General features: G+C 44.9%; 1 protein-coding gene and 1 long non-coding RNA gene across 2 annotated transcripts in view; one reads left to right on the top strand and one right to left on the bottom strand.

Annotated features, from left to right (window-relative positions):
• LOC135386908 (uncharacterized) overlaps positions 1 to 4,142 on the bottom strand; it is a 39,612-nt gene extending 35,470 nt beyond the window's left edge. The window contains exons 1-2 of the mRNA XM_064616405.1: positions 3,970 to 4,142; positions 1,404 to 1,609 (exon numbers count right to left, since the gene is read on the bottom strand). Coding sequence (XP_064472475.1) covers positions 1,404 to 1,577 — 174 coding nt within the window. The 5' untranslated portion in view covers positions 1,578 to 1,609; positions 3,970 to 4,142. The remainder of the gene's footprint in view (positions 1 to 1,403; positions 1,610 to 3,969) is intronic.
• Positions 4,143 to 10,103: 5,961 nt separating this feature from the next.
• Positions 10,104 to 21,709, top strand: part of LOC135386906 (uncharacterized) — a 122,253-nt gene continuing 110,647 nt past the window's right edge. The window contains exon 1 of the long non-coding RNA XR_010420703.1: positions 10,104 to 10,124. This is a non-coding gene — a long non-coding RNA (uncharacterized LOC135386906). The remainder of the gene's footprint in view (positions 10,125 to 21,709) is intronic.

Below are 21,709 nucleotides of genomic sequence, written 5' to 3'. Positions count from 1 at the left end.
TCATGTTTAAGAGTGATGCTATCTCGGTGTGTGCGCACCAACACGTGTGGTTCAGTGCTGGCCATGTCACGTCGAGACTGGGAGGTATCCGGGCGGTGTAGTCTGTGCTGTCTGATGTTTTTCCTAGATCTTCCTCAGACGCTGTCAGATATATGTCGACACAGTTCCCTTAGAAGTCGACCCAGGACGCACATTCCCCCAGGGCGTCAGTCGTGACGTTGCCCGCCTCTATGAGACCGACAACGGAGAGCCGTTTCACAACCACCACCACTACCACCATTACTCCTCCTCCAGGCACTGGGGCCTTGTACTGGAACTACAAGGGTACCTTCAGCATTGTGCTGATGGTCCTTGTGGGTGCCGACTTGAGGTTCCTGTACGTGGACGCATAAATGGTCGTACGAACGACAGCAGTGTTTGGAGCCAATCCAAAATGAGATCAGCTATTGACGACTGACCGTGACGTTGCCCACATATGTAAGGCCGACAACGGCGAGCTCTTTCAGAAGCACCACCACGCTAAATCAGTGTTAGCCGAGGACCCCTGATCAAGAGAGTTAAATAGTGAATTTTACTCAATTATTTATCCAGTAGTTGCACAGTTGCATCACTACAGTCACTATGTAGGTCTAGCCAGACCGTAAACAAACCAACGTTGCTTCGTTTTGTGTTCCTCCAGAGCGTCCGCTTAGCCTAACTGTCGCTGTGAATTTCACTCGCTAAAACTGGTTAAAACGACATCGGCGGACATCGCACGCCAAGCTGACACGATGCGTAGGGATATCCTATATTGAAACAGTCATTCTCAGACCACGGATATATCACAAGCCTGAGATTTTGAACGCTGGGGTGTCGTGGCATACCTTTCATGGGGACCCTTCACTACTCAGATCAAACATTTTCCAGACGGAGTTTTCACTTTCGTGGCGCCAATAGTCGTGCTGTCCATTCCGGGAACCCCAGAAGCATCATACTCACGTCCGACGCACAGCTTCGACTGAATACGAATCGGTCAGCTCGCGCGCAATCGATAATTCATTATACTGTTCTGCTTACGCTGGATGCGCGCGAAAATTTTGGGATAAAAGCACAAGCAACAAGACCTGTGGAAATTCTAGTGTCCTGGATAATACGTTGCTACGTAATAAAGCATGCACGTAACGTATGCTCCCAAATATGGTTATGAGCACGCCCAGTGAACTGACAACCTGTGGCACACCTGTCTGTGGAATTCCGTGGCAATTTTACAGGGAGAGAAGATTTCCCCCTCCCAAACTATCACAGGTACGATTTCGGGAGGCTGGTTCGAACCCCCGAAACCCTCCCCTGGCTTCGCCATTCACACGGCGTCTCAAGTGCTAGGAAGTCGTTATGACCGCGAAAGGAAACTAAGGTAGACCAACCTGAGGAGGGACAGAGAACTCCGGTACTAGTTCACCCTCTGAAGGAGGCATTTTCAAGGGCGCCTCCTGTTTCTGTGGGCCTCGAGCTTGAAATGTTTGTTTCTTAGCGGCTCTCCTTTGTCTTCGCTCGTCCTGCTCAAACGAGTCATCATCGCAGCAGCATAAGCTGAACATGGTCAAACTTGGTACGCAGAACCCACGAGAACCTATATGCGAGCGTAAGAAAATTAATACCAGTCGGTTTGTCTCAATCTACCTGTGCGGGCACTATATCGCATTCGAATGGTGCAGCGAAAGGCTTTGCATAACCCGGCGGGTGTGACATACGCGGTGTAACCCCAGACCTTAGAAGCGTTGCAAAGTTTACATCACGGTTCGACAGGCTAGCAAAACACTATTGAAAAGGAACAAACATCATAAGAGACGAGAGGTACGATACCTAAATGTTAAGAGGTCAACTGCGCGCAGCTCGTAGTACAAAGAATGACCATCGAGTGAGATCCGCTGTGGCAGCAACCACTTCTGATCCGCAGTTAAGTGAAGGATAATCACTGAACTGATCCCTGTGACGCATTCACCTGACAACGTCATAGTCAACGTCATTGTTAAAGGGATGGTCTCGTACAGCCGGGGCGATTCCGAAACTTAGCCAAAACTACCTTGACCAGTACTCTAGACATACAACCGTCAAAGTTTCATTCGGAATAACCAAGTCGTTTTCGAGGAATTTGTCGAAACGTGCCGTAATAGCAGACGACGAAACATGCCCTTCCCTCATGCATACGTCACGCATGGCGTCGGCCTGCGGGTACGTCGTCGTTGTCATGGTAATTGTAACTTGCAGAAGCACCTTGGGTTGAGTCATCCCCTTTGCTCTCTAAATGGGGACATTCAGGGATATATCTCCACGAGCGGAGAATGTTGTCCGAGCATTGACTGTGGGGTCTCCCGTAATGTGGCGCATAATCAGATACGTGGAAGCTAAGTCGCCTGTTTTCTTTCCGCGAGTATTTAATTAGGTTTTTGAATAAACACGCACTCCTTCTCCATGTACGTTGTCAGCGACACTTCATTTCGAAACATGATCAGAGAGAGAGAGATTATGGTTTTAATGGCACAAAGGCAACAACATGAAACATGATCAGTGTGCAACGGGGAGTGTAATGGAAGCGCGCGTAATATATTTGTTATCGGAGCTGTAATGCGAGCGCCGATGGCCGGCGGCTTCAGTTTTGTGATTGTGGGTGGGGTTGTCCTGCGATTTTTAACTTGTCTCTGAGGATTAACATAGTTGTTCTAAACTACCATGTTTGCCACTTCTTAGAATGTGCGTTTTTCACCTAAGAACTGAAAGAAAATGTACGAGAGTTCCCGCGTAATACCGTCCCTTTAAATAATCGTATGATATTTCAATACTAGAAGTCTGCTGTGCGTCACGTTCAAATCACGTTCCCGCCTAATACGAGCAAAGCTACTTGACAGCTGTAGTTATTAGTCAATTTTTTTTTATATATATAGGGTGTATGCTATAAAAGGTCAGTCACATTTTCGCGCGTGGCGCGATACCTACTTGACAGACAGACTTCCGCTGCCGCAGAGTAAAGAAGTTACGGCCGGAAACCCTACAAAAAAATCGTCGATATCAGGCACTGCGTAACAAAATAAATACGGCCACGCAAACTTTCGTCTTCAGGCATTTCCTATGCGCTATACCGATGTAAACACGCCAGTCTGTCGATAGTTGTTTGTAGCTTCCGCATGGGGCGCTAGTGGCGTTGGATCCACATGTGTACGCTCCTGAACCGTCAACTGGCGCACAGTAAGGCACAAAGGATACAAAATACGACAGGAACAAATGGAACACGAACAAATATAATAACAGGAATAATAGAGTCCAATGAAACTGTATAGAGACACAAAATGAATTAAATAAAAACGTTAGAAGGGCGGCTAAAAGTGTTGTTCTCGCAACAAAGCAATCGCAAACAGACTGTCGTCTGCTAAGAGAAGAAGCAGAAATGTTTCGCTAGGAAGCGGCATACGAGCCGCAACATGTGCAGAAAACATCTAAAACAAATCGTATCAAGCTTCGTTAAACGTAAATCTCAATGAGTACCACGGGTTCGTACCGTGCATAACAGAAATACGCGCCCACAAGAGTTTGTTTCGGATTCAACGTCACTAGCGCCCCATGCGGAAGCTACAAACAACTATCGACAGACTGGCGTGTTTACGTCGGTATAGCGCATAGGAATTGCATGAAGACGAAAGTTTGCGTGGCCGTATCTATTTTGTTACGCAGTGCCTGATATCGACGATTTTTTGTAGGGTTTCCTGCCGTAACTTCTTCACTCTGCGGCAGCAGAAGTCTGTCTGTCAAGTAGGTATCGCGCCACGCGCGAAAATGTGACTGACCTTTTATAGCATACACCCTGTATATGGAAAGCAGTCAACACATGTTCAAGCTCTGAGGACGAAAAGCTGGCTTAGTTCGATATTGCTGTAACAGAAGAAGCTACGCCAAGAAGCTACACTACAAAACATTAATACGGGTCAGTAGAGCTACCTCAACTGCTGGCCCGGCGTGGACCGCCTTGAAACCTTGTCGTCGGTGTACCAGTTGCCAGGTGCAGAGCATAAACGAGAATTTGTGTTAAACGGAGCGGCAGCGTTGGCGTTCCAGGGTGGAATCACACGACCAGTGAATGCAACGTCGTTTTCCTCGAACGTCTTTTGTTTCAGTTACTATGCAAATACTTCGTCGTCGTGCGTTGATGCAAACATGTACAGCATGCATTTCTGAAGAATGGCAAGTGAACGCTGAATCTCGAGCGACTGGCAAGCAGAAGACTTGCTGAAGACTTGCTGTGTTTTTTCTTGAAGAGCCGAATTACGCTGATCAGTGAGAAGAAGATATCTTGTTGGCAGACCTCCACGGCCTGAGGTAAGGGAGATCGGCCGGCGTTTGCGCGACTGGACAATGCCGCTCAACGGGGGGCCTGAACCCTATTGGTCTGCGACACGTGACATTTTATCCTGCTTTTTAGAACACTTCCTAGATAATGGATTGGTGTCCATCCCTGTTGTCCTGTGGCTCTTCCATTTGCGCACACAATGACTTGACGGTATTACAGATGACTATAGGGACATTTCTGAAGTGCGCCAGTATGGCGGTGACGGGATTGTCTGTCGATCCACAAATCTCGCTGTTATCCGCTCGTTACTCGGGACCTCGTCATTCGGTGGACGCTCAGCGAGAGCTTTTATCCACCCTCATTTGACTTGTGTCAAAGGTACTGTGAAGAGAGTGGATGTGGCACTATCTTCACCGGAAATCTTCTATCTTTTCTCGCATATCGGCGCAATGGAAGTCTACCGTTGCAGAAAATTCGTAAACGGGGACCGTTTTCGTACAGAGTCGGTAATTGTTACTTTTGCTGGTCATAACCGACCTTCTGAAATCAAGTTGTGGCCGCTAATACTTCGCGCGGATCCCTTTATGCGTAGGCCACTTCGGTGTAGACGTTGCGTCCGCTTCGGGCATGTTACGAAACACTGCAAATCTGGGGTGCGAGTCGGAGAGAGGTTCGAGATTTGATTCGTCTCCCGTGCAGGCATTCGTTAAAAGGTGCAAAAGTATGTTACGAGGTTATCGCACATGTGTGGATGGTGTTGACTTTGTGTGGGATGCTACCGGTTATGTAATAACTACATACAAAATAAGTTTTTGGTTCCAGTGGCAGGTACATCAATATATCGTATGTGAAAGACAAAAGTCAAGTCTGTCATGCGGTCAGATGAAATGAGATGAAAGTTTGAAACTCACACATTTAAAAACACCCATGTCATACATATATTCATGCATTCATATATTCCTCGCATTCCATATATTCATACATTCGATACAACTTGTGTTTAGCGCGCGTAGAATATCATAACTGGGCCTTAAGAAGTAAGATCGAACTGCTAGCACAGGAACCATTCTACAAATAAGTAAGACATCGTTATACTTATGAGAAAAAAACCTGTTACAACATTGAACATTGACGTTAGCTCTCGGTATATTTTGTTTGATACAGAGAACCGCAGTGACAAAAATGACAAAGGCCGACTGGAATCCCCATACTGGAACATATGCACGTTCTGTAGTTTTCTTCCCTGCTACGCACGCTTGTGCTGGGAAGTAGACAAGTTCAAAAAGTTATCCAACGATGTCATTTTCACTCATTTTGAAGCGATTTGGAAAACTCAAATGTTCAGAAACTGAGCCTTCCAAGCACGTTTTCGGGCACGATGACCACAGCGCAAGCACCGGCTCAAGCAGCGCATCCCCACTAAGGGAAGTTCACGGAGCAGCCGCACTGTGGCGACACTGTTCGGTCTCGAGGCGAATAATGTCAAACCGACCAATGAGCGCTCGCATACCGGGGGAGCGGCCGCAGGAGCCAATGGGATGCTCTCGGTAGAGAACTCGCGCTTCGACGTAAAAATTTTGACGTTTCATGACGCGAAAGGCTCGCTGCGCTTCACTTTAGTCCGCAAAGGAACTCCCGAGTTTCATACCCTTGCTAGTACTTGTTGTTCTCTGTCTTTCTCGCATAGAGCTACGATGCTGGCGCCATCTGGTGTGATGCCTTGCAACTAGGTGGCCACCCGCCTCTGCAACCGTCGTGCCCCAGTCGCCCGCACCTGCGTGATTTCTTCAAGATGGCGTCGTTGATTTTCAAATAAATTATTTCCCACTGTCTGCTTCCTTACTATCTAGTTTTTTTTTTTCTACAACCCGAGTTTTACATAGAAAATCCACGACAAGTATTGCATAGAGTTAGATTTTGCACAATTTAAAAATTTTTTAAATTTAAATTTTAAAAAATTTAAAATAATTTTAAAGTAAAAAAGTGTAATACTTGCCGTGGATTTTCTGTGTAAAACTTTGGTTGAATGATTACTACTTTGAGCCATACACGCCACATCTCTAACACGCGCCGCCACTAAAAACTATATAAGCATCGACAAATGTAGGAGCAAACGATACGTGAATCATAGCTCAAGGTCAGGCCGCAACACGCTTGCTCTCGACGGCTCCGCGCTTACGAGGAGGAAACCGTCACTTCCATAAAGGAGAGCAAGGAGGGTGAAAAAAAAAAAGCGAAGCATAAAAAAATAGCTTTTTATACACCAATTGATTTTTTTATCTACAGCCTTACATCTCAAGCCTAGGGGATCGCTAATATTGTTCACTTACTGGTCGTGTGATCGAAAGAACGATTCTCAAAGGGCCACCAAAGCTATTGCATTTTGTTGAAGCAGCGGTATGCGTATATTCCCCCTCTCTTGATACTGTCACCATTTCATTCCACTCTCTGAAAATCACAATTTTTCCCAAATCATTCAAACTCCCGAGTTTCAAGTCTGCAAACAGCCACAACAACACATACGTGATGATGATGACTGAGGAAATTCCCCACTACAATATTGGACCACTACCTCATGGCTCACAGGGGTGTTATGAGATCTGTAATGATGATCATGATGAGAATGTGATGCGCAGAGCAGAAACTTGAGCTACGAGCCCAGGGTTGATGTAACACGCTGGACGCATGCACGACGTGATGGCCGACGAAAACAAAGTCCGCAAACTTCGACTGAATATTGCAGAAAACGAAAAGGCGCCAGTGAAACGAGAAAAGTTTCGGTGCAATAGCGGCGTCAGGAGAGTTTCTCGTCTGTGCTTCTCACAGACGCAACACGGATCCCATTGAAACATATGGAATTGAGAGCAGCAGTTATGTGAGCAGCCCCATACACATAAATATGCCCGTGCTCGGTGTGGAACCAGCCTCGTTGCCACGTTCCCTCCGAGCGAAGGTTTCGGAAAGACCGCCGCGCGAGAGACAGAAGACAATTTACAATTTCCTCCAAAGCCACTGCGATCTGCGATACATGCGCAAGCGGGATGCTCCGCCCCCAGCGCCGAGGGGGAAAAAAATATGAAGAGAACAATTTCGCGGCGGTGCTGCCATCCCTCGATGGTAGCGCGCAAACAAGGAGCGGAGAGGACCCCCTTAAAGGGCTGTGACCGATTTTTGCCAAATTCGACCAGTTTGCGGCGGGCGAGTCGCGTGGCACTAGAGAAATTGTTCGAGATGCTTAAGTCGGTACCCTTAAGCGCTTTACTACACATTAGAACCTGATCTTTAAGCTTGAAGTAACAGAACTTGGCGATAATCGGCCGAGTCTTATTCGTATGGAATGTGCCTATGCGGTGAACACGCTCAAAATCAGAGGGCGCACACTGCATGCCTAACTTTGTATTGCATACATCAATAACCTTCGACTCAGACCGAGTCCAGGTCTCGCTGGCTATGTCAGGGATCCCATAGAAAATAATATTTCACCTATGAGAACGATCTTCAAAATCATTCATGCGGGATTCAAGTGCTCTTACGTGGGTTGCGTTGGTAGCGTTCGATAGTTTGATCTGAGATATGTCTGCTTGAATGCCGTTGAGTAGATTGCTGCCTGAGCTGGAGCGTTCTCACATCAGTTAGCAACGTATTAACATTCGCATCTAATCTGCGCAGGATTTCCAGTGCGGTACCTAGTTGTTCTTCCTGTGCCTTAGTCATAGGGCCGGGATTTGTTCCAATGTCACCGGATAACAGAATCGCTCGCAACATGTATACATACGAATGACACAAATTACATAGGTTCAATTAATGGGTTCAATTCAATGGTTATTTTGGATGCCCTTGGTGTATGGAAGAGGGAACTGTTGTAGACGGTAGGTTCACCTTTTCTGCAACACTTTTTTGTGTGAAACAACCATGAAATATGTTCATCTGTGATATTACATTACTGAGCAAGAAACCTGTCATGAAGAAGCTGTGGATAAGGAGGCTCATTGGCAAGAAAACTGCCATAGACAATACTGCATTCAAATAGCACTTCTAAATGTATGATTACACATTAGCATGCAGACTCCCTGCATATGGTGGCACTGTTGGCTAAGTTTCTTTCAGTGGGTTGCTCGGGTTGTGGCAGCTGATGGAAACTGCGTAATACCTACAAGCATCTTACACAACAACACTGCAGCATCTAGTTAACATTTGGCACCGTCACACATCAAACTTCCCACGGAGTGATTGATGCATTTTTCAGTGCCTTAATATTTTTCATTTGAGAAAGGGGTGGTAACATAGCGTGTAGATGAGACCGTGTTTGTGTTTTTCTGTTATCATCCTCTACCTCGTCTCGGGTTTTCAAGTCATGGATAGCATGTTTTTTTTTGTTATTTTGTAACACATGTGCACCTCTCTTTTAGGTGTTCTGCGTTATATTCCATCCGAAAACCCTGCTCCAGCTCGCACCAGCAGAAGCTTGCAAGATGACATGCAGGAAGCGTTTCGGCAAGGTCAGCCCTCTCATGGTGTGAAAGGTTCATCACCACCGATTCAGCTGCCATGGTTTACTCTTGTGTGGTGTGTGGTGTCTTAATCTTGTGTGGTGCATACCGCCTGGTCTGATGCACTGCGTGCTCGAAGGAGTTCAGTTCCAGAAGGAGGTTCTCGAAGGTGGCCAGTTCCCACATACAGCTCTTCGCTCTATAGCGCTAGAAAATAGCGCTCGAAGTCTAGCGTTTTTTTTTTTTTCCGCTTGCCGTTCTCACATATACAACCGAGCACATAGCGCTATCCTGCTCGGGTCACGGGAAATCTCGTTGTGTGCACCGGTGCTACCGTGATTGTTTACTCCGCGTCGAGTACCCGCAGCACCATGGCGGGTGACACTTTTGATGCTGTGGTGGTGGTGGTGTGATGTTATAAGAAAGAGGAGTGAGGAGTTTGATGCTGTGATTCCCATGCATTGGTAGATTTTAAAACATCTTTTTAAACATCTGGAGGGCTGTTCTGGTTGTTCGGCGGACCTTCCCGGAACCAACTGTTTAATCTCCCGCAATGACAGACTGTCCCGCACTCTACTAGAATCCTCTCTAATAGCAACTACAAAAGGATGTGTGAGCCAACCTAGCATTGTCATCCCAGAAGGCTTGGTCACTCTCCTTAGCCCTGTTAGCCCCGGATAACTTCTTTAATCTGGACTAATTCCATGGGACAGACTCACACATTTTATTCCGTACCTTATTCACTTCTGAGTTTTGCTTGTATGTTTATATTTTTATATATTGTACTGTTACTGTTACCAATATTTTTACTTTTTATCGTCCTTTTTGCAATCTGTACTGCTTTGGAATATCTTCCCATTCTTTGCAAGCACACACGTTCCCTTATGCAGTTATCGATGCTACAACCGACCGTTAAAGGAGCATGGAAATCATTTGGAACATATATTTTTTCACCGCTTGATATGAACATACTACCTTCATAAACTGTCACGCAAAATATTTCCTTCGAAAAGCGCGAATTTCCTGAGAAAATTAGTTTGCAAGAATGCGCTCCGCGGCGACAGTCTCCCCCAAGCCGAGTCTGGCGTGTGGTGACGTCAGGCGTCCGAGCACTTCATTGGCTGCCGGAAGCGTCCGCTCCCCGCCCACTGATCTCGATTGTAAAAGGCTGGATGGCGGATAGGGAGCGCGAGCGTGAAGAAACCGGCCGCCATCTTACTGTACCCACAACAGTCGCCGCAGCGATCATGGCAACTTCTTGCAATTACGGTCGTACCAACCGTACTGGCAGGGTTACAGGGCCTAAATTTATACAGGTGAGTCACTCTTCATCAAGGAATAAATAGGCGTCCATTCTGTATATTTACTTGACCATTATGAAGTGTTTTTTTGCCCAAAACGAACACTGGATGCAGGTTGCTTGATCGCTCTTCCGACGTTCAATCGAGCACACTTGCATTTTACCCGGCGGCAAATACAGTTTGAGTGCATAATATGCTTGAAAGAACATGTTACACTACACAGGTAGTGTTGTCATCAATATATGTGCGAGCACTCGAGCGCTTTTTTGCATGCATTGCTAGCATGGTACACGGTGTTCTTTGCGGAGGCAAGTGCCACATTCATTTCTTTGAATTACCTTCGCGCACAAGTTCGGTATTACGTCATAATGAGACCACGATTGTCACAGTTTTTCATCTATTGGTATTGTTTTGTGCCTTGGTTTGATTTGTGACAAAGAATCCTACGTAACGGTGGTGTGGCGCGACTTGAATAACGCCTTTGTGTCTGAGCTGTATCGTCAGCTTGTTACGATAGTAATAATTTGTAGCGTGTCGTGCTATTTGTAGCAGTTTTTAAGGCAAAAGTGGTCTCTCAATACAAGTTTCGTCATGGGGGCTACCTAGTGAATAATCTGTGCAGTGTGATACGGCTGGGTGTACAGGGTAAGTATCGCGTTCCTCATCCACTGGTTTCTACTTTACAGGAAGGAACAACCTCAGTGCACGCACTGTGGTTAGCCTCTCTGAGTTTTGCATATTTTCTTACATGTTCACATCAGAAACACACCTTACACTTTAGGCTCTTTCACCCAGGAATATAATAATTAAAGATTATAATTCTTTTTAGAAGAGTTCCCCATGTTCTTTGTAGAATAGTTTTTAATCTTTTTAATTTTTAGAAGATACTGGGATTGTAAACCATGTTTTAAACTGATGTTTTAACATTTGTCCAATGCATTTATTAAACAACATATTCATTTTTAACAGGTTGCACCCAAACCAATGTTCTGATGTATTATCTCCTTTGTTGTCGATGCACCATAAAAATTGGAATAATCATCATCAATGCAGGTTACTTCACAGCTGCCTCGACATACTCAAGAAATGGGTGCAGAACCTGCGTAATGCCCACAAACCTTGACTACCACAGCACCTCCAGAAAGTAAAGGCATATGTGTCACATGGGATTTTTAAAGGCATTCACAGTATATATAATACCTTGTACAGTATGAACTGTTGTAGATCTAAGCAGCCTCTACAGTACACTCTCAGAAATTAAAACTTGTCAGGGAATTGTGATAATTGTTTCAGTTAATAGGCATGCACATATACACTATAAGAAGAAAATTATTTATTGAGAATGCACTTCTCTGGTTACTCATGTTGTTTACATCTACTGTTGATCACATTAATTTATCACATATTATATTCTTATATATTATTATTATATTATCACATATTCGATCACATTAAATTTAAAATTTAGCATATATGAGAAAATATCAGGAGGGAAGTTGCTATTCATTGCTCATTCCAACCTAAAATTGAGTGAATCACACACGTAACATGAAAAACGGTTAGGAGCAACTAAGATTTATTTGAACAAGAACTTTCGTGCAAGAGACTGCACTTCTTCAGGTTACACAACTAAGTGTGACACAAGTATATATACCAAGAGAAGAGATACAATAAAACAGGTTTCCAGAACTAAGTAAACAGAAAACAACCAGACAGTAATACAATGCATCACGTGAGCAACCGTCACATAAGGCAGTGCACGAAAGTCCTTGTTCAAATAAATCTTGGTTGCTCCTAACCGTTTTTCATGTTATGTGTGTGATTCCCTCTTTACGGGCTCCTTGACAGTGTTTCTCTTTTTTTTTCCCTTTTCGACGTAAAATTGAGTGCTACAAATTTAGAGAGCGTACCTGACCATTATCATTCCTAAAATATATATTGCCATTGTAGCAAGGTTACAAAACAATAAATGTAGTCTTTTGCGACCTCCCTGCATGTTCATTGTATCCTGAAATGCATAAGTGCAAGAAATAACTTGAATAAACTTGATGTTGTATAAACTTGACATAAAATATTGAATAAACTTGAACTCGTATATTCTCTTTACTCATCATCAGTGGTCTTCATTACAAAAGCATATCGTGTTAGACTTTTTTGTTTGCGTTTCACAGACTGGGTACACGAGGGCCAAAATGACAAAACCACAACTGTTTCAAGTTCCAAATAGTCCTGTTGCAATTTGAAGACCGTACGTGGAACTGCATTTTTTGGAACATGCTCCACATAACAAGCATGACAAAGTCAGCACTGGATAGCAGGACCCCGTCTCCAAGTAGCTTTTCTCACGCTGCAGTTGTATTCAACAAAAGCATGTGAGTGCTGGAGAAGGACATTCAGTTTGGCACAACTGCGCCTGCAAATAATCAGAACAAATAAAGGAAGAATCAAACAAATATAGAAGGGCTGTACTTCAAAAAGAGATAAGTCCTGTGTCTCAAGGAGGTGTTACCACTTTCTAAGTAACTTAATTGATTAAGCTTACATCACTACCTGATTAACTGTCCTAACGAGTATGATCTAATTGCGTGAAGTAATTATTTGCGCTGCTTCGGTGTGTCCATATTTGCGAGGCAAAGCACCGCTGTCGTTTACTAAAAGACTCTTTCTAAGGCGATGCTTGATATAAATCATACTAAACGCATACACGGCTAAAACAACGGCTGTGATTCTACAGAACGATCTCTTTCTGCCATGCGAGTATATCTTTTCCCGGACCGTTCTTTATGGAACAAATTTTGTTCAGAACGCAGTACGGGATATTATATACATGGTTGTTGTTAACCTCAAGTCGTTTCTTATTGAAATATTGGCTGGGAAACGTGCTGTAGTACAATCCCCAGAGCTGCACTGCAGTGACGGTCTAGTTTCGGAATGCAAAACATAACGTAATTAAGAATCGAACGGCAGGACACCTGTGAAACACTTTTAGGATACATCAGTATACTGGCACCTTACAAAATTGTGTGATGACAAACAACGATCAATGCTAGCAGCGCAATAAATACTCACAATCTCTGTTGCCTCCCATTGTTTTCTATGGGCACACACAGCACTTTAGGGCCCACCAACATGGCGGCCCGAAGGCACGCCTCTCCCCCACGAGCCCCTCTCCCATGCGCGATCCAGCCTTTATACATAGAGATCAGTGTCCCCGCCAGAATCGTCTGCTAGCTCTGGAGTCGTGGTGACTTACCGACTGAGACGCTGTTGCTAGTTATTTTCGTTTGATATGCACTTGCCTTCGTATATAATTTGTCTCGTACGTGTTGCATAAACCAGACTGCGGGCAGTGTAAAAGGTGCGGCTAGGCCTCCGTGTTGCCGGGAAGGCCCGGGTTGAGGCGAATCGTACGCGGTTATGATTTCTGTTCCGACTGTGCTGAGGCGTCGTTACTTGGTGAACAGAAGTGTGCCTGTGTGTGCAGCATATGTATACATAGGGTTCTAGCGTAACATCGATAACCGGACACTGAATCTGAAAGGCCATGCCGTGCGTCGTTCCGGGTTGTGTAAACAAAAGAAGTGGAGCCGCGAAGCGAAAGTGTCTCTTGCACAGGATACCCAAGAACGAGCCAGCAAGAAGCACATGGCTCAAACTAATTGACCGGCACGATATTGCTCCTGGCGTTGTATCAAGAATATGTCACCTCCATTTCACTCCTGACGACTATGTGAGGAACATGAGCATTGCGCGCTCGTTAGGGGTGAACTTCGACGCTGTTTTGAAACGCGACGCCACTCCGTCGCAGAATCTACCAGGCACAAGTCAACCCAGCAAACGGCACAAAGCAGATGACACTCGAGAAGCTGCTTCTACTAGCGCCGATCCGAAACGAACGGTGAGTCGATCTTGAAAAGGAAAGCATAGTGATCTAGGTGATTCACATACAGTAACCATCAATTTCGGATTGCCCTCTGCAGGCTGCGCCTCTGCCTTGTGAACTCGGCACTGGAAGCAGTGATTCTGATGATATACGAGTAAGTTCACGTAACAAATAAACAAATAAAACTGTCCCCAGAACGTTTGTACGTGTTACAAATTTGTCTGATGTGGATGTCACTTGATGAAGACACCAAAATCTGTGTGGTAAATAAGGACTTGTTTGAACAAAAGTTAGAAAACGTGAATGTTCAACGATGACCATTAATTATTGTGCAGTTCACTGAGCCATCTAGCGAACGAGGTTTGGCACCAGTTCCCACTACAATCGCGGAGGATGATGCACCCATAGTTCCAGCAGTGCACAGCACGGAGGTAAAGTTTCACATAAGTGCCTCCGTAACGTGTTTTATAAAGCAATGCATTCTCTTGGAACATTAGCTGTCCACATCGCCAAAGCACAGTGCACAAGCTTTGCGAGAGCATGACCTGATGTGCCAAGGTCTCTCAGCTACAAATGTAGAGGTGTGTATACATAGCTCCAGAAATCACAGAAACAAAAATACGGAGTGGATCTAACGGATCTGATGACAGGTCTCACCACAGGCCTATCACGAAACTGTCAGTGAACCTGTGACCCTTGTGCGTCCAATGGTGGTTGATGCAGCGACTCAAACAATGTCAACAAAGTACAACACACAGGGTATGTCGCTCTAATTTCTCGCTTATTTTCTGCACAACTATACTGGGCGGCAGTATAATTTTCATTTCAAAATCAGGTACACAGGTGGACTTCTATGTGAAATCACTGAGGGAAACCAGCGTGCAGGCGAACCTCATAGATGCCCCACATCCTCCACCGTCACCAGTCCGGTGCTCAACACCAACACTGCAGCAGTGTGGTACTACTCAAGATGCCACAAATACCACTCTACATGATGTCACCCTACTGGATGTCTCAGATGATGACCCAACATACATGCCTACCCTCGACAGCTATGTATGTTTTCATGTTATGATGGCCTTATCGAGTGCTCTGACAAACCTATTTCAGGGATGAAACTCATGATGACATTGCCAACCCTCAAGAGGACAATAAATATATTGTGTTTGAGGGTCAGCTCAGACAGCTGTTTGTCAACTGCACAACATGCCTCCAAAGGTGCGACACAAAGTTTTCCTTCAAGGGAACCCTGGTCAAGGTTGAAAGTTGCTGTAAGGATGGTCATACATTTGTCTGGGAAAGCCAGCCCTACATATGTAGAAAGCCTGCCGGGAACCTTCTCTTGTCTGCAGCCATACTGTTTAGTGGAGAAAGTCCAATTTCAGTACTTAGAATGCTGCAGCTCATAAATGTGAAGGTGGGTAAAGACATACAATTATTGTTTGTCCGTCGTTGCTCATGTCTATCAAGAAATCACACCTGTATGTAAAACAAAAATAACCCAAAAAGTAAAATATGTCATGCACAGTCACATTACACTACTGGGAATTGCAAATAAGAAAATAACAGTGCTAACATGAAATGTAAATGAGAAACCTGTATATTTAATGAGAGGCTGAGTTCCTATTTGAATTCTACAGGTCTTCTGTGTTCGTACTTACTTTCTGTACCAGCGCGCATATTTGCTGCCAGCCATAAAGCAAGTAAGATTTGCGAATTGACTCCCACCTCCACAGTTTCCTTTACTGAACTTTTTTTTCATGCTAGGTGTGTTCAAGACATCAGGCAGAACTGCTGGCACAAATGCAAGGGAACGAGTCGCACCTCGCTGGTGATGGCCGCTGCGACTCCCCCGGTCATAGCTCAAAGTACCTCACCTACAGTTTCCATGACGAACACCTGAATAAAATTGTGCATACTGTACAGGTTCAGGTGAGAGAAATCCTTATCCTCAATCTTAGGCCCTCTTATTTCGTATGGATCCATGAGGGAACTATGGAACTATCTATCTGCGGCTTTTCTTGACAGTCAAATGAAGTAGCCTCAAGTTCTCACATGGAGCTGGAAGCAGTACAAAGGGGCCTAGAGGAGCTGGCAGACTACAACGTGCAGATAAAATCCTTCACCACTGACCGCCACCCCGCAGTGCGCAAATACATGCGTACGACGCATCAAAACATTTGTCACCAGTTCGATGTTTGGCACGTTGCTAAAGGTACACCTGATTTGCAGATGGTCAATGTAAACCCAAAGAATAATTACAAACGCAGAGACCACTAGTGCTGGGGAACTAAAATTAATGACAAAAACAAAGCAGCAAATTTATTTTAGCTCTCTGACACTGGGGGTTTTAGTTTTTAATTATGAACTACCAAACCGCCCAATTTTAATCCCTTTTTGATAACCCAAAGGATACTGTAAAAGTTACTGATTAGAAGTCAAAGAATGCACTGAAACGTAAAATGGAACTGGACCTGCAGTCACAGTAAATGAAACGCAGAGCAGTTACTCAATATTGTCAGTACACTGCAACAATATGTAGTCAACGAGCATATAGCTCCTCATGTTCAGTGAGTTTACGATGCTTGCCCCATAAAAAAAAAAAAAGAAATCAAGAAAGAAAGCGAGAGAATAGGAAGCACAAATACCCATTGCAGCCGGTGTTTATTACAATACATTCAAAAGCCGGGTCACTAAGAACATGAACGGATATCTGCATCAACTGAACTGTACACAGTTAAATGCACGTGAAATAAATGGCATTGATGTTTACCTAAATCAATCACAAATGCCAAGTGAACCAAATGACGGAATACAATACTCGATTACTAGCATTTGCTAGTACCACTGAGGCAGCGTTCACACGGGGCAACTTTTTCCAGCAACTATGAGCAACTTGGGAGTTGCTGACAGCCGGCAACCTCCAGCAACTCGAGTTGCTTAGAGTTGCTGCGAATCGCTCCCCGACCGAAAACTTGAGAAGTTGCTCGCGCACCAGCCAATCAGCGAGGGGAGCATTGCCACGTGACTCCCAATGGCGTTGTGAATTTCGTTCGTGGATTCATGGGTCCAAATCCTGCAGGTGCAGCTGAGAATTAACTTCTTCTTTTTTTTACTAACGTCACGAAAACATATCAGTTGCCATTTCTGGAAGGTAATAATGATGTATTCGTACAATAAAACTGGCTGAAATTTGATAAATAGCAGCTAAAGAAAAGATTCCGCCGGTTCGATTCGAACCCACATTATCCGGTCGCCATAAGGTTGCTTGTGGGTGGAGCTACCGAGTTGCTACGTGTGAACGCGGACTCGAAATTGCTCGAAAGACGTTGCTGTGAGTTGCTGGGAAAAGTTGCCCCGTGTGAACGCCGGCTAAGCTTGGCTCTGACATTAGGTCCAAATCAATTAGGCACTACCTTCAATAATGACGTATAACTTAAAATAGCATGCTCCAACAGGTATCCGGAAAAAGCTGAAGTCTGCCAGCAAGGAGAAGCACTGCGAAGTCCTGGAGTTGTGGGTGAAGCCAGTGGTGAATCACCTTTACCACTGTGTTACCCACAGCGAAGGCGACTCTGACAGACTTTTGTCCATGTGGCAGAGCTTCAACAATCACGTGTCCAACATCCATGAGGGCCATCCAGGACCCTACTCACGCTGCCTCCACCCTCCACTGAGTGACAAAAAGTGGCCTTGGCTTCTCCCGGGTGAGCAGCTTGATATCTGAAAGCAGGCACTGATTTCAATAACCCATAGTATATTACAAAGCAGGGGCCATTATATGTAGTAGAGACACTGCAATACAAGACGAACTGCGTGTGTAAACTAGCTATCATGTTCAATAGTAATACTAAAATGTTAGGAATGTGTAAGCTTCTTTTGTGTGTGTGCATGCTTTGAATAGTATAAAGTAACCTGTTTTTGTATACTTGAAGGTTCTCGTCCCAAGGAAAAGGTGCTAGCTGTGACCACAGCGAAGCACTTGTTGAAAGATATTCAGCATCTTTCACCTGACATGCAAACGTCTGGACTAGAAGCTTTCCATAGCCTACTGATCAGGTTTGCACCCAAGTCAGTAGGCTACAGTGCAAAGGCTATGCAGAGCAGGTAGGGCACACCCTTCCTGATGTCAACGTAGCACAGAAAGGTTTTTAGAAAATGCATGTGATTTCAAAACTAAAAGAGTCACCCATGTAACTTCCACATTCCTCTTTCAGGACATTACTAGCCATTCTGCATTTTAATGAGAATTCTGAACGAGAACACTCTATGACCAAGGAGGGAGAACACCGGTATCGCATCAAGGCATCCAAGACATACAAGGGAGAGCATGTTGCACTGCCGATCAAGGAGGAGCCCACATTCAGTAAGCGGAAACATATAAGTTAATTTGGCCAATAAACACAACTGCGCTTCCCACACAATTGCAGACTACTTCCATCAGCTGATTGACAAGGCTGTTGACCTATGCAATGAGTGGCCCACTTTTGATGCCGCATTTGAAGCCAACCCTGATGACAATCTCCCACCTCTGACTGCAAGCAACCCAGCACCAGAAAAAGATGCCCTTGTTGCTCAGAGACTCCACCGACTAGAACCATGTCACTGTCTGCAGTGCAAATCTTAGGGTATGAAAGGTAAGCTCGTTGTACTGAGTGTTCAAGAACCTCTTTGTGTATCAAACCCCAGAAGGGAATATACACTGCATTAACAAATATACCAGGCATGTAATAAGCCACTGGTGCGAGTGCTTTTCTAAACGCTCAAAGCACGAAGAATCTGCATCTTCGTTGCCTCTCTGAATTCTGTAATAATGCAAATGTATGACGCCAGTTAGGTATGCAACCACACCTGTGTGGCTACTGGCTCACAAGTAGTAGACACACAGTAATGTGGCTCTGCGGTGCCTACAGAGCTGCAAATACTGCTTTTATATTACAGACAGGAACGTTGTGTGAACACAAGAAAGGGAGGGAAATGTGCCACATACCGTTACGACACCATGGATGCTCTCTACGGTCCTTCTGATGGCATGATGGCGTTTCCTGCAAGGGCACATAATTGTCAGCTGGATGGAAAAGTGTGGCTTCCACACCCAGACAGAAGATCTTTTTTTTATCTATTACAACAAAAAAAAAACAATTAGGACAGCATAGGGGTAAAGCAGCGTGGTTGTGATTTAGGCAGGATCCAAAATTCTCAATGACGGATTTCTCTCTACAGTGCTGGTGCAGCCGCCGCCGCATCACTGCCATCGAAAAATCAAAATTTACTGAGGGAGGAAAAAAAAATAATGAGAATAATATCAACAGTTACAGTAGAGCTCCCTAACATTTTAGTACCCAATCCTAAAAATGCACAGTGTTGTGTCGCATTTTTGAATAGTTGCTACTCTGCATTCTGCTTTGCACTATTTTGAAATTAATCTACGAAGGTTGTCGCTCATAAAGTACGTGAAACAGTGTGCTTGTGTAGCAAACTACAATGCTAGCCTCCCACAGAGTAAGGTGGCATATAACACCAACAGATTGCAAGAAGAGAAGTTATTTCAAAAGAGAGTACCCAAGACAAAGGTTTACTGAAATGGAATAAAGATTGTTTTGTTGAGCTGAGCTTGGCTGTTATTAACATCTTATTAAATGTCTCAACACATACGACTAAATACGTTCCTGTCAGTTCGAGATTTATTCCATGTGCCACTGTTGTATGCTGCATATGACAAAAAAGAAACAAAAAACGCTTATTTTCGCCATGTGTTTTGGAGTTTCCCACAGAACGCGTGCAGATGAACTCTACTGACTTTACTTTGATATCCATGTTGTTGTGCTTGTGGAGATGTTGTGCTCCTGGTATCAGTAAGGTATGGTAAGTGCATTGTTACACAGCTATGCATTCACCGGTCCGCTCTTTCGCCTCGGAGATGCCAGTGTACATGCGGTTCAGAGCCCATCGTGTTGACCACAACACGGAAGAGTCATGATGGTCGACGACCTCTTCAAATGAAAACACTGGTCACTGCGCGGCATCTTCATGGCTATGCATTTGCACCCCATATGATAAGAAGCACTAAGCGCATTCTTTTCACTTTCACTGGACTGCACTACGTTGGACTCCACGCAAGACAGGTTTTCGGGAGCTGCACTTTCCAGCTGAAAGGAACTTTATTAGTAATGTATTTCTGTTCAACAGGAAAGTGCAGCACGCGAATAACCCAGTTCAGATCTGGTGCAGGAGGTGCAAGCGAAAAGAATGCACCTCAATCCGAATGTCTGTTCACACTTAGCAGCATCACTTACCAGCCACTAGGACATTCCTGCGGCGAAATCGAAGCTGGTGGAGCTCAGACTCCAGCTCCATAAAAAGTTTTGTCAAGAAGAGCAGACGTGTCGCCTGTAGAGTGTTCCGTTCATAACTACGACTTCCGATAAACAACAACGCTTCCTACGCGGTGGGCTTGCCGGCGCCGCGACTACGAACAGATCGCAAAAGAGAAAGAAAAAGACGGCGTAGTCACATGAAGTCAGCGGTTAGCGGACGAGAGAGGGGGCATTTCTTCCGCGAGATTCAAAGCTCTCTCGCGCGCCAGGATTGCGCGCTACGCTTGAACTTTTTGTGGGAATATGTATCACAGGGCTTGGAATCGTAATTTCTACTTGTCCCGTCATATTTTATTCCGATCATTTCCATGCTCCTTTAAGAGGTTCGTATTACGCGCCTCATATTCACCTACGCTGAGACGCCGGAGTGTACTCTCTCTTTTTATCCTGTTCCCCCTGCCCTTTGTGTATTAAAGCTTCATTGCTGGTTCGTGAGTCTATCTGTTCATCTCGTCCTGTGTTTGTCCTGTGTTTTTCCCCTCAAACTCAAGGCAATGTTAATATCAATTCAACACCAGCTAGCTTGCCTCCTCCTGCTATGTTCATAGATGAAACTCATGGCCATTTTCACGTCGTCGTCGTCATCGTCGCCTTCCCGCCTTGATGCTTCGAGTGGCCGGAAGCAATACAAACACCAGCTTCCGCGACGTCACCGCTGAAAGCAGCTCCCGATTGGTTAGCACAGACTTAGCGCGCAAAATAGCGCTAGAAAAGTTGACGAGGGCTCTACTTCGACAAGCGCTGTTCTATAGCGTTTCGTAGCACTGAGAGCAGGAAAACATAGCGTTGTTTTATATCAAAATTATGAAAATGAAGCCCCCAATTTCATTTTTCCGGCTTCCACGACGGCTCGGTAATCGAGCCCATTGGAAGACAACTGAGTGTCTTTATTGGCTAATGTTCTACTCGCTGCCATGCCTGACAGTTGTGCAGCCCCCGGCATACCTGAGTCACTTTGCTATGCTGTGCCAGGCAGTGTTTGCTCTTCTGAAAGCTACTGCAAGTGATGCAGACGTGGAGGAGGCAGAAAACCTCCTGCCATCCTTTGTTACCAGAACCTACAGATTATATGGACCCACTGCAGCAACATTCAACGTGCACCAACTGCTACATCTTGCAAAGAGCGTTGAAATGATGGCCCCATTGTGGGGTACGTCGACATTCCCATTTGTAAATGGCAATGGTGAACATGTAAAGTTTGTGAAAGCTGCACAAGGTGTCCCCGTACAGATTACTGAGCGCTGCATAATGAGATCTTATCTTATAGAACAGCAGCGAAGTTTGTTGAAGTGTCGCCATCCCTGCTGTCGAGAAAAAACAGCATTATCAATGCATTGGTG

Source organism: Ornithodoros turicata, chromosome 3 (assembly GCF_037126465.1).
Source record: "Ornithodoros turicata isolate Travis chromosome 3, ASM3712646v1, whole genome shotgun sequence".
Taxonomy (NCBI): domain Eukaryota; kingdom Metazoa; phylum Arthropoda; class Arachnida; order Ixodida; family Argasidae; genus Ornithodoros; species Ornithodoros turicata.
This window is presented reverse-complemented; position numbering and strand designations above follow the sequence as displayed.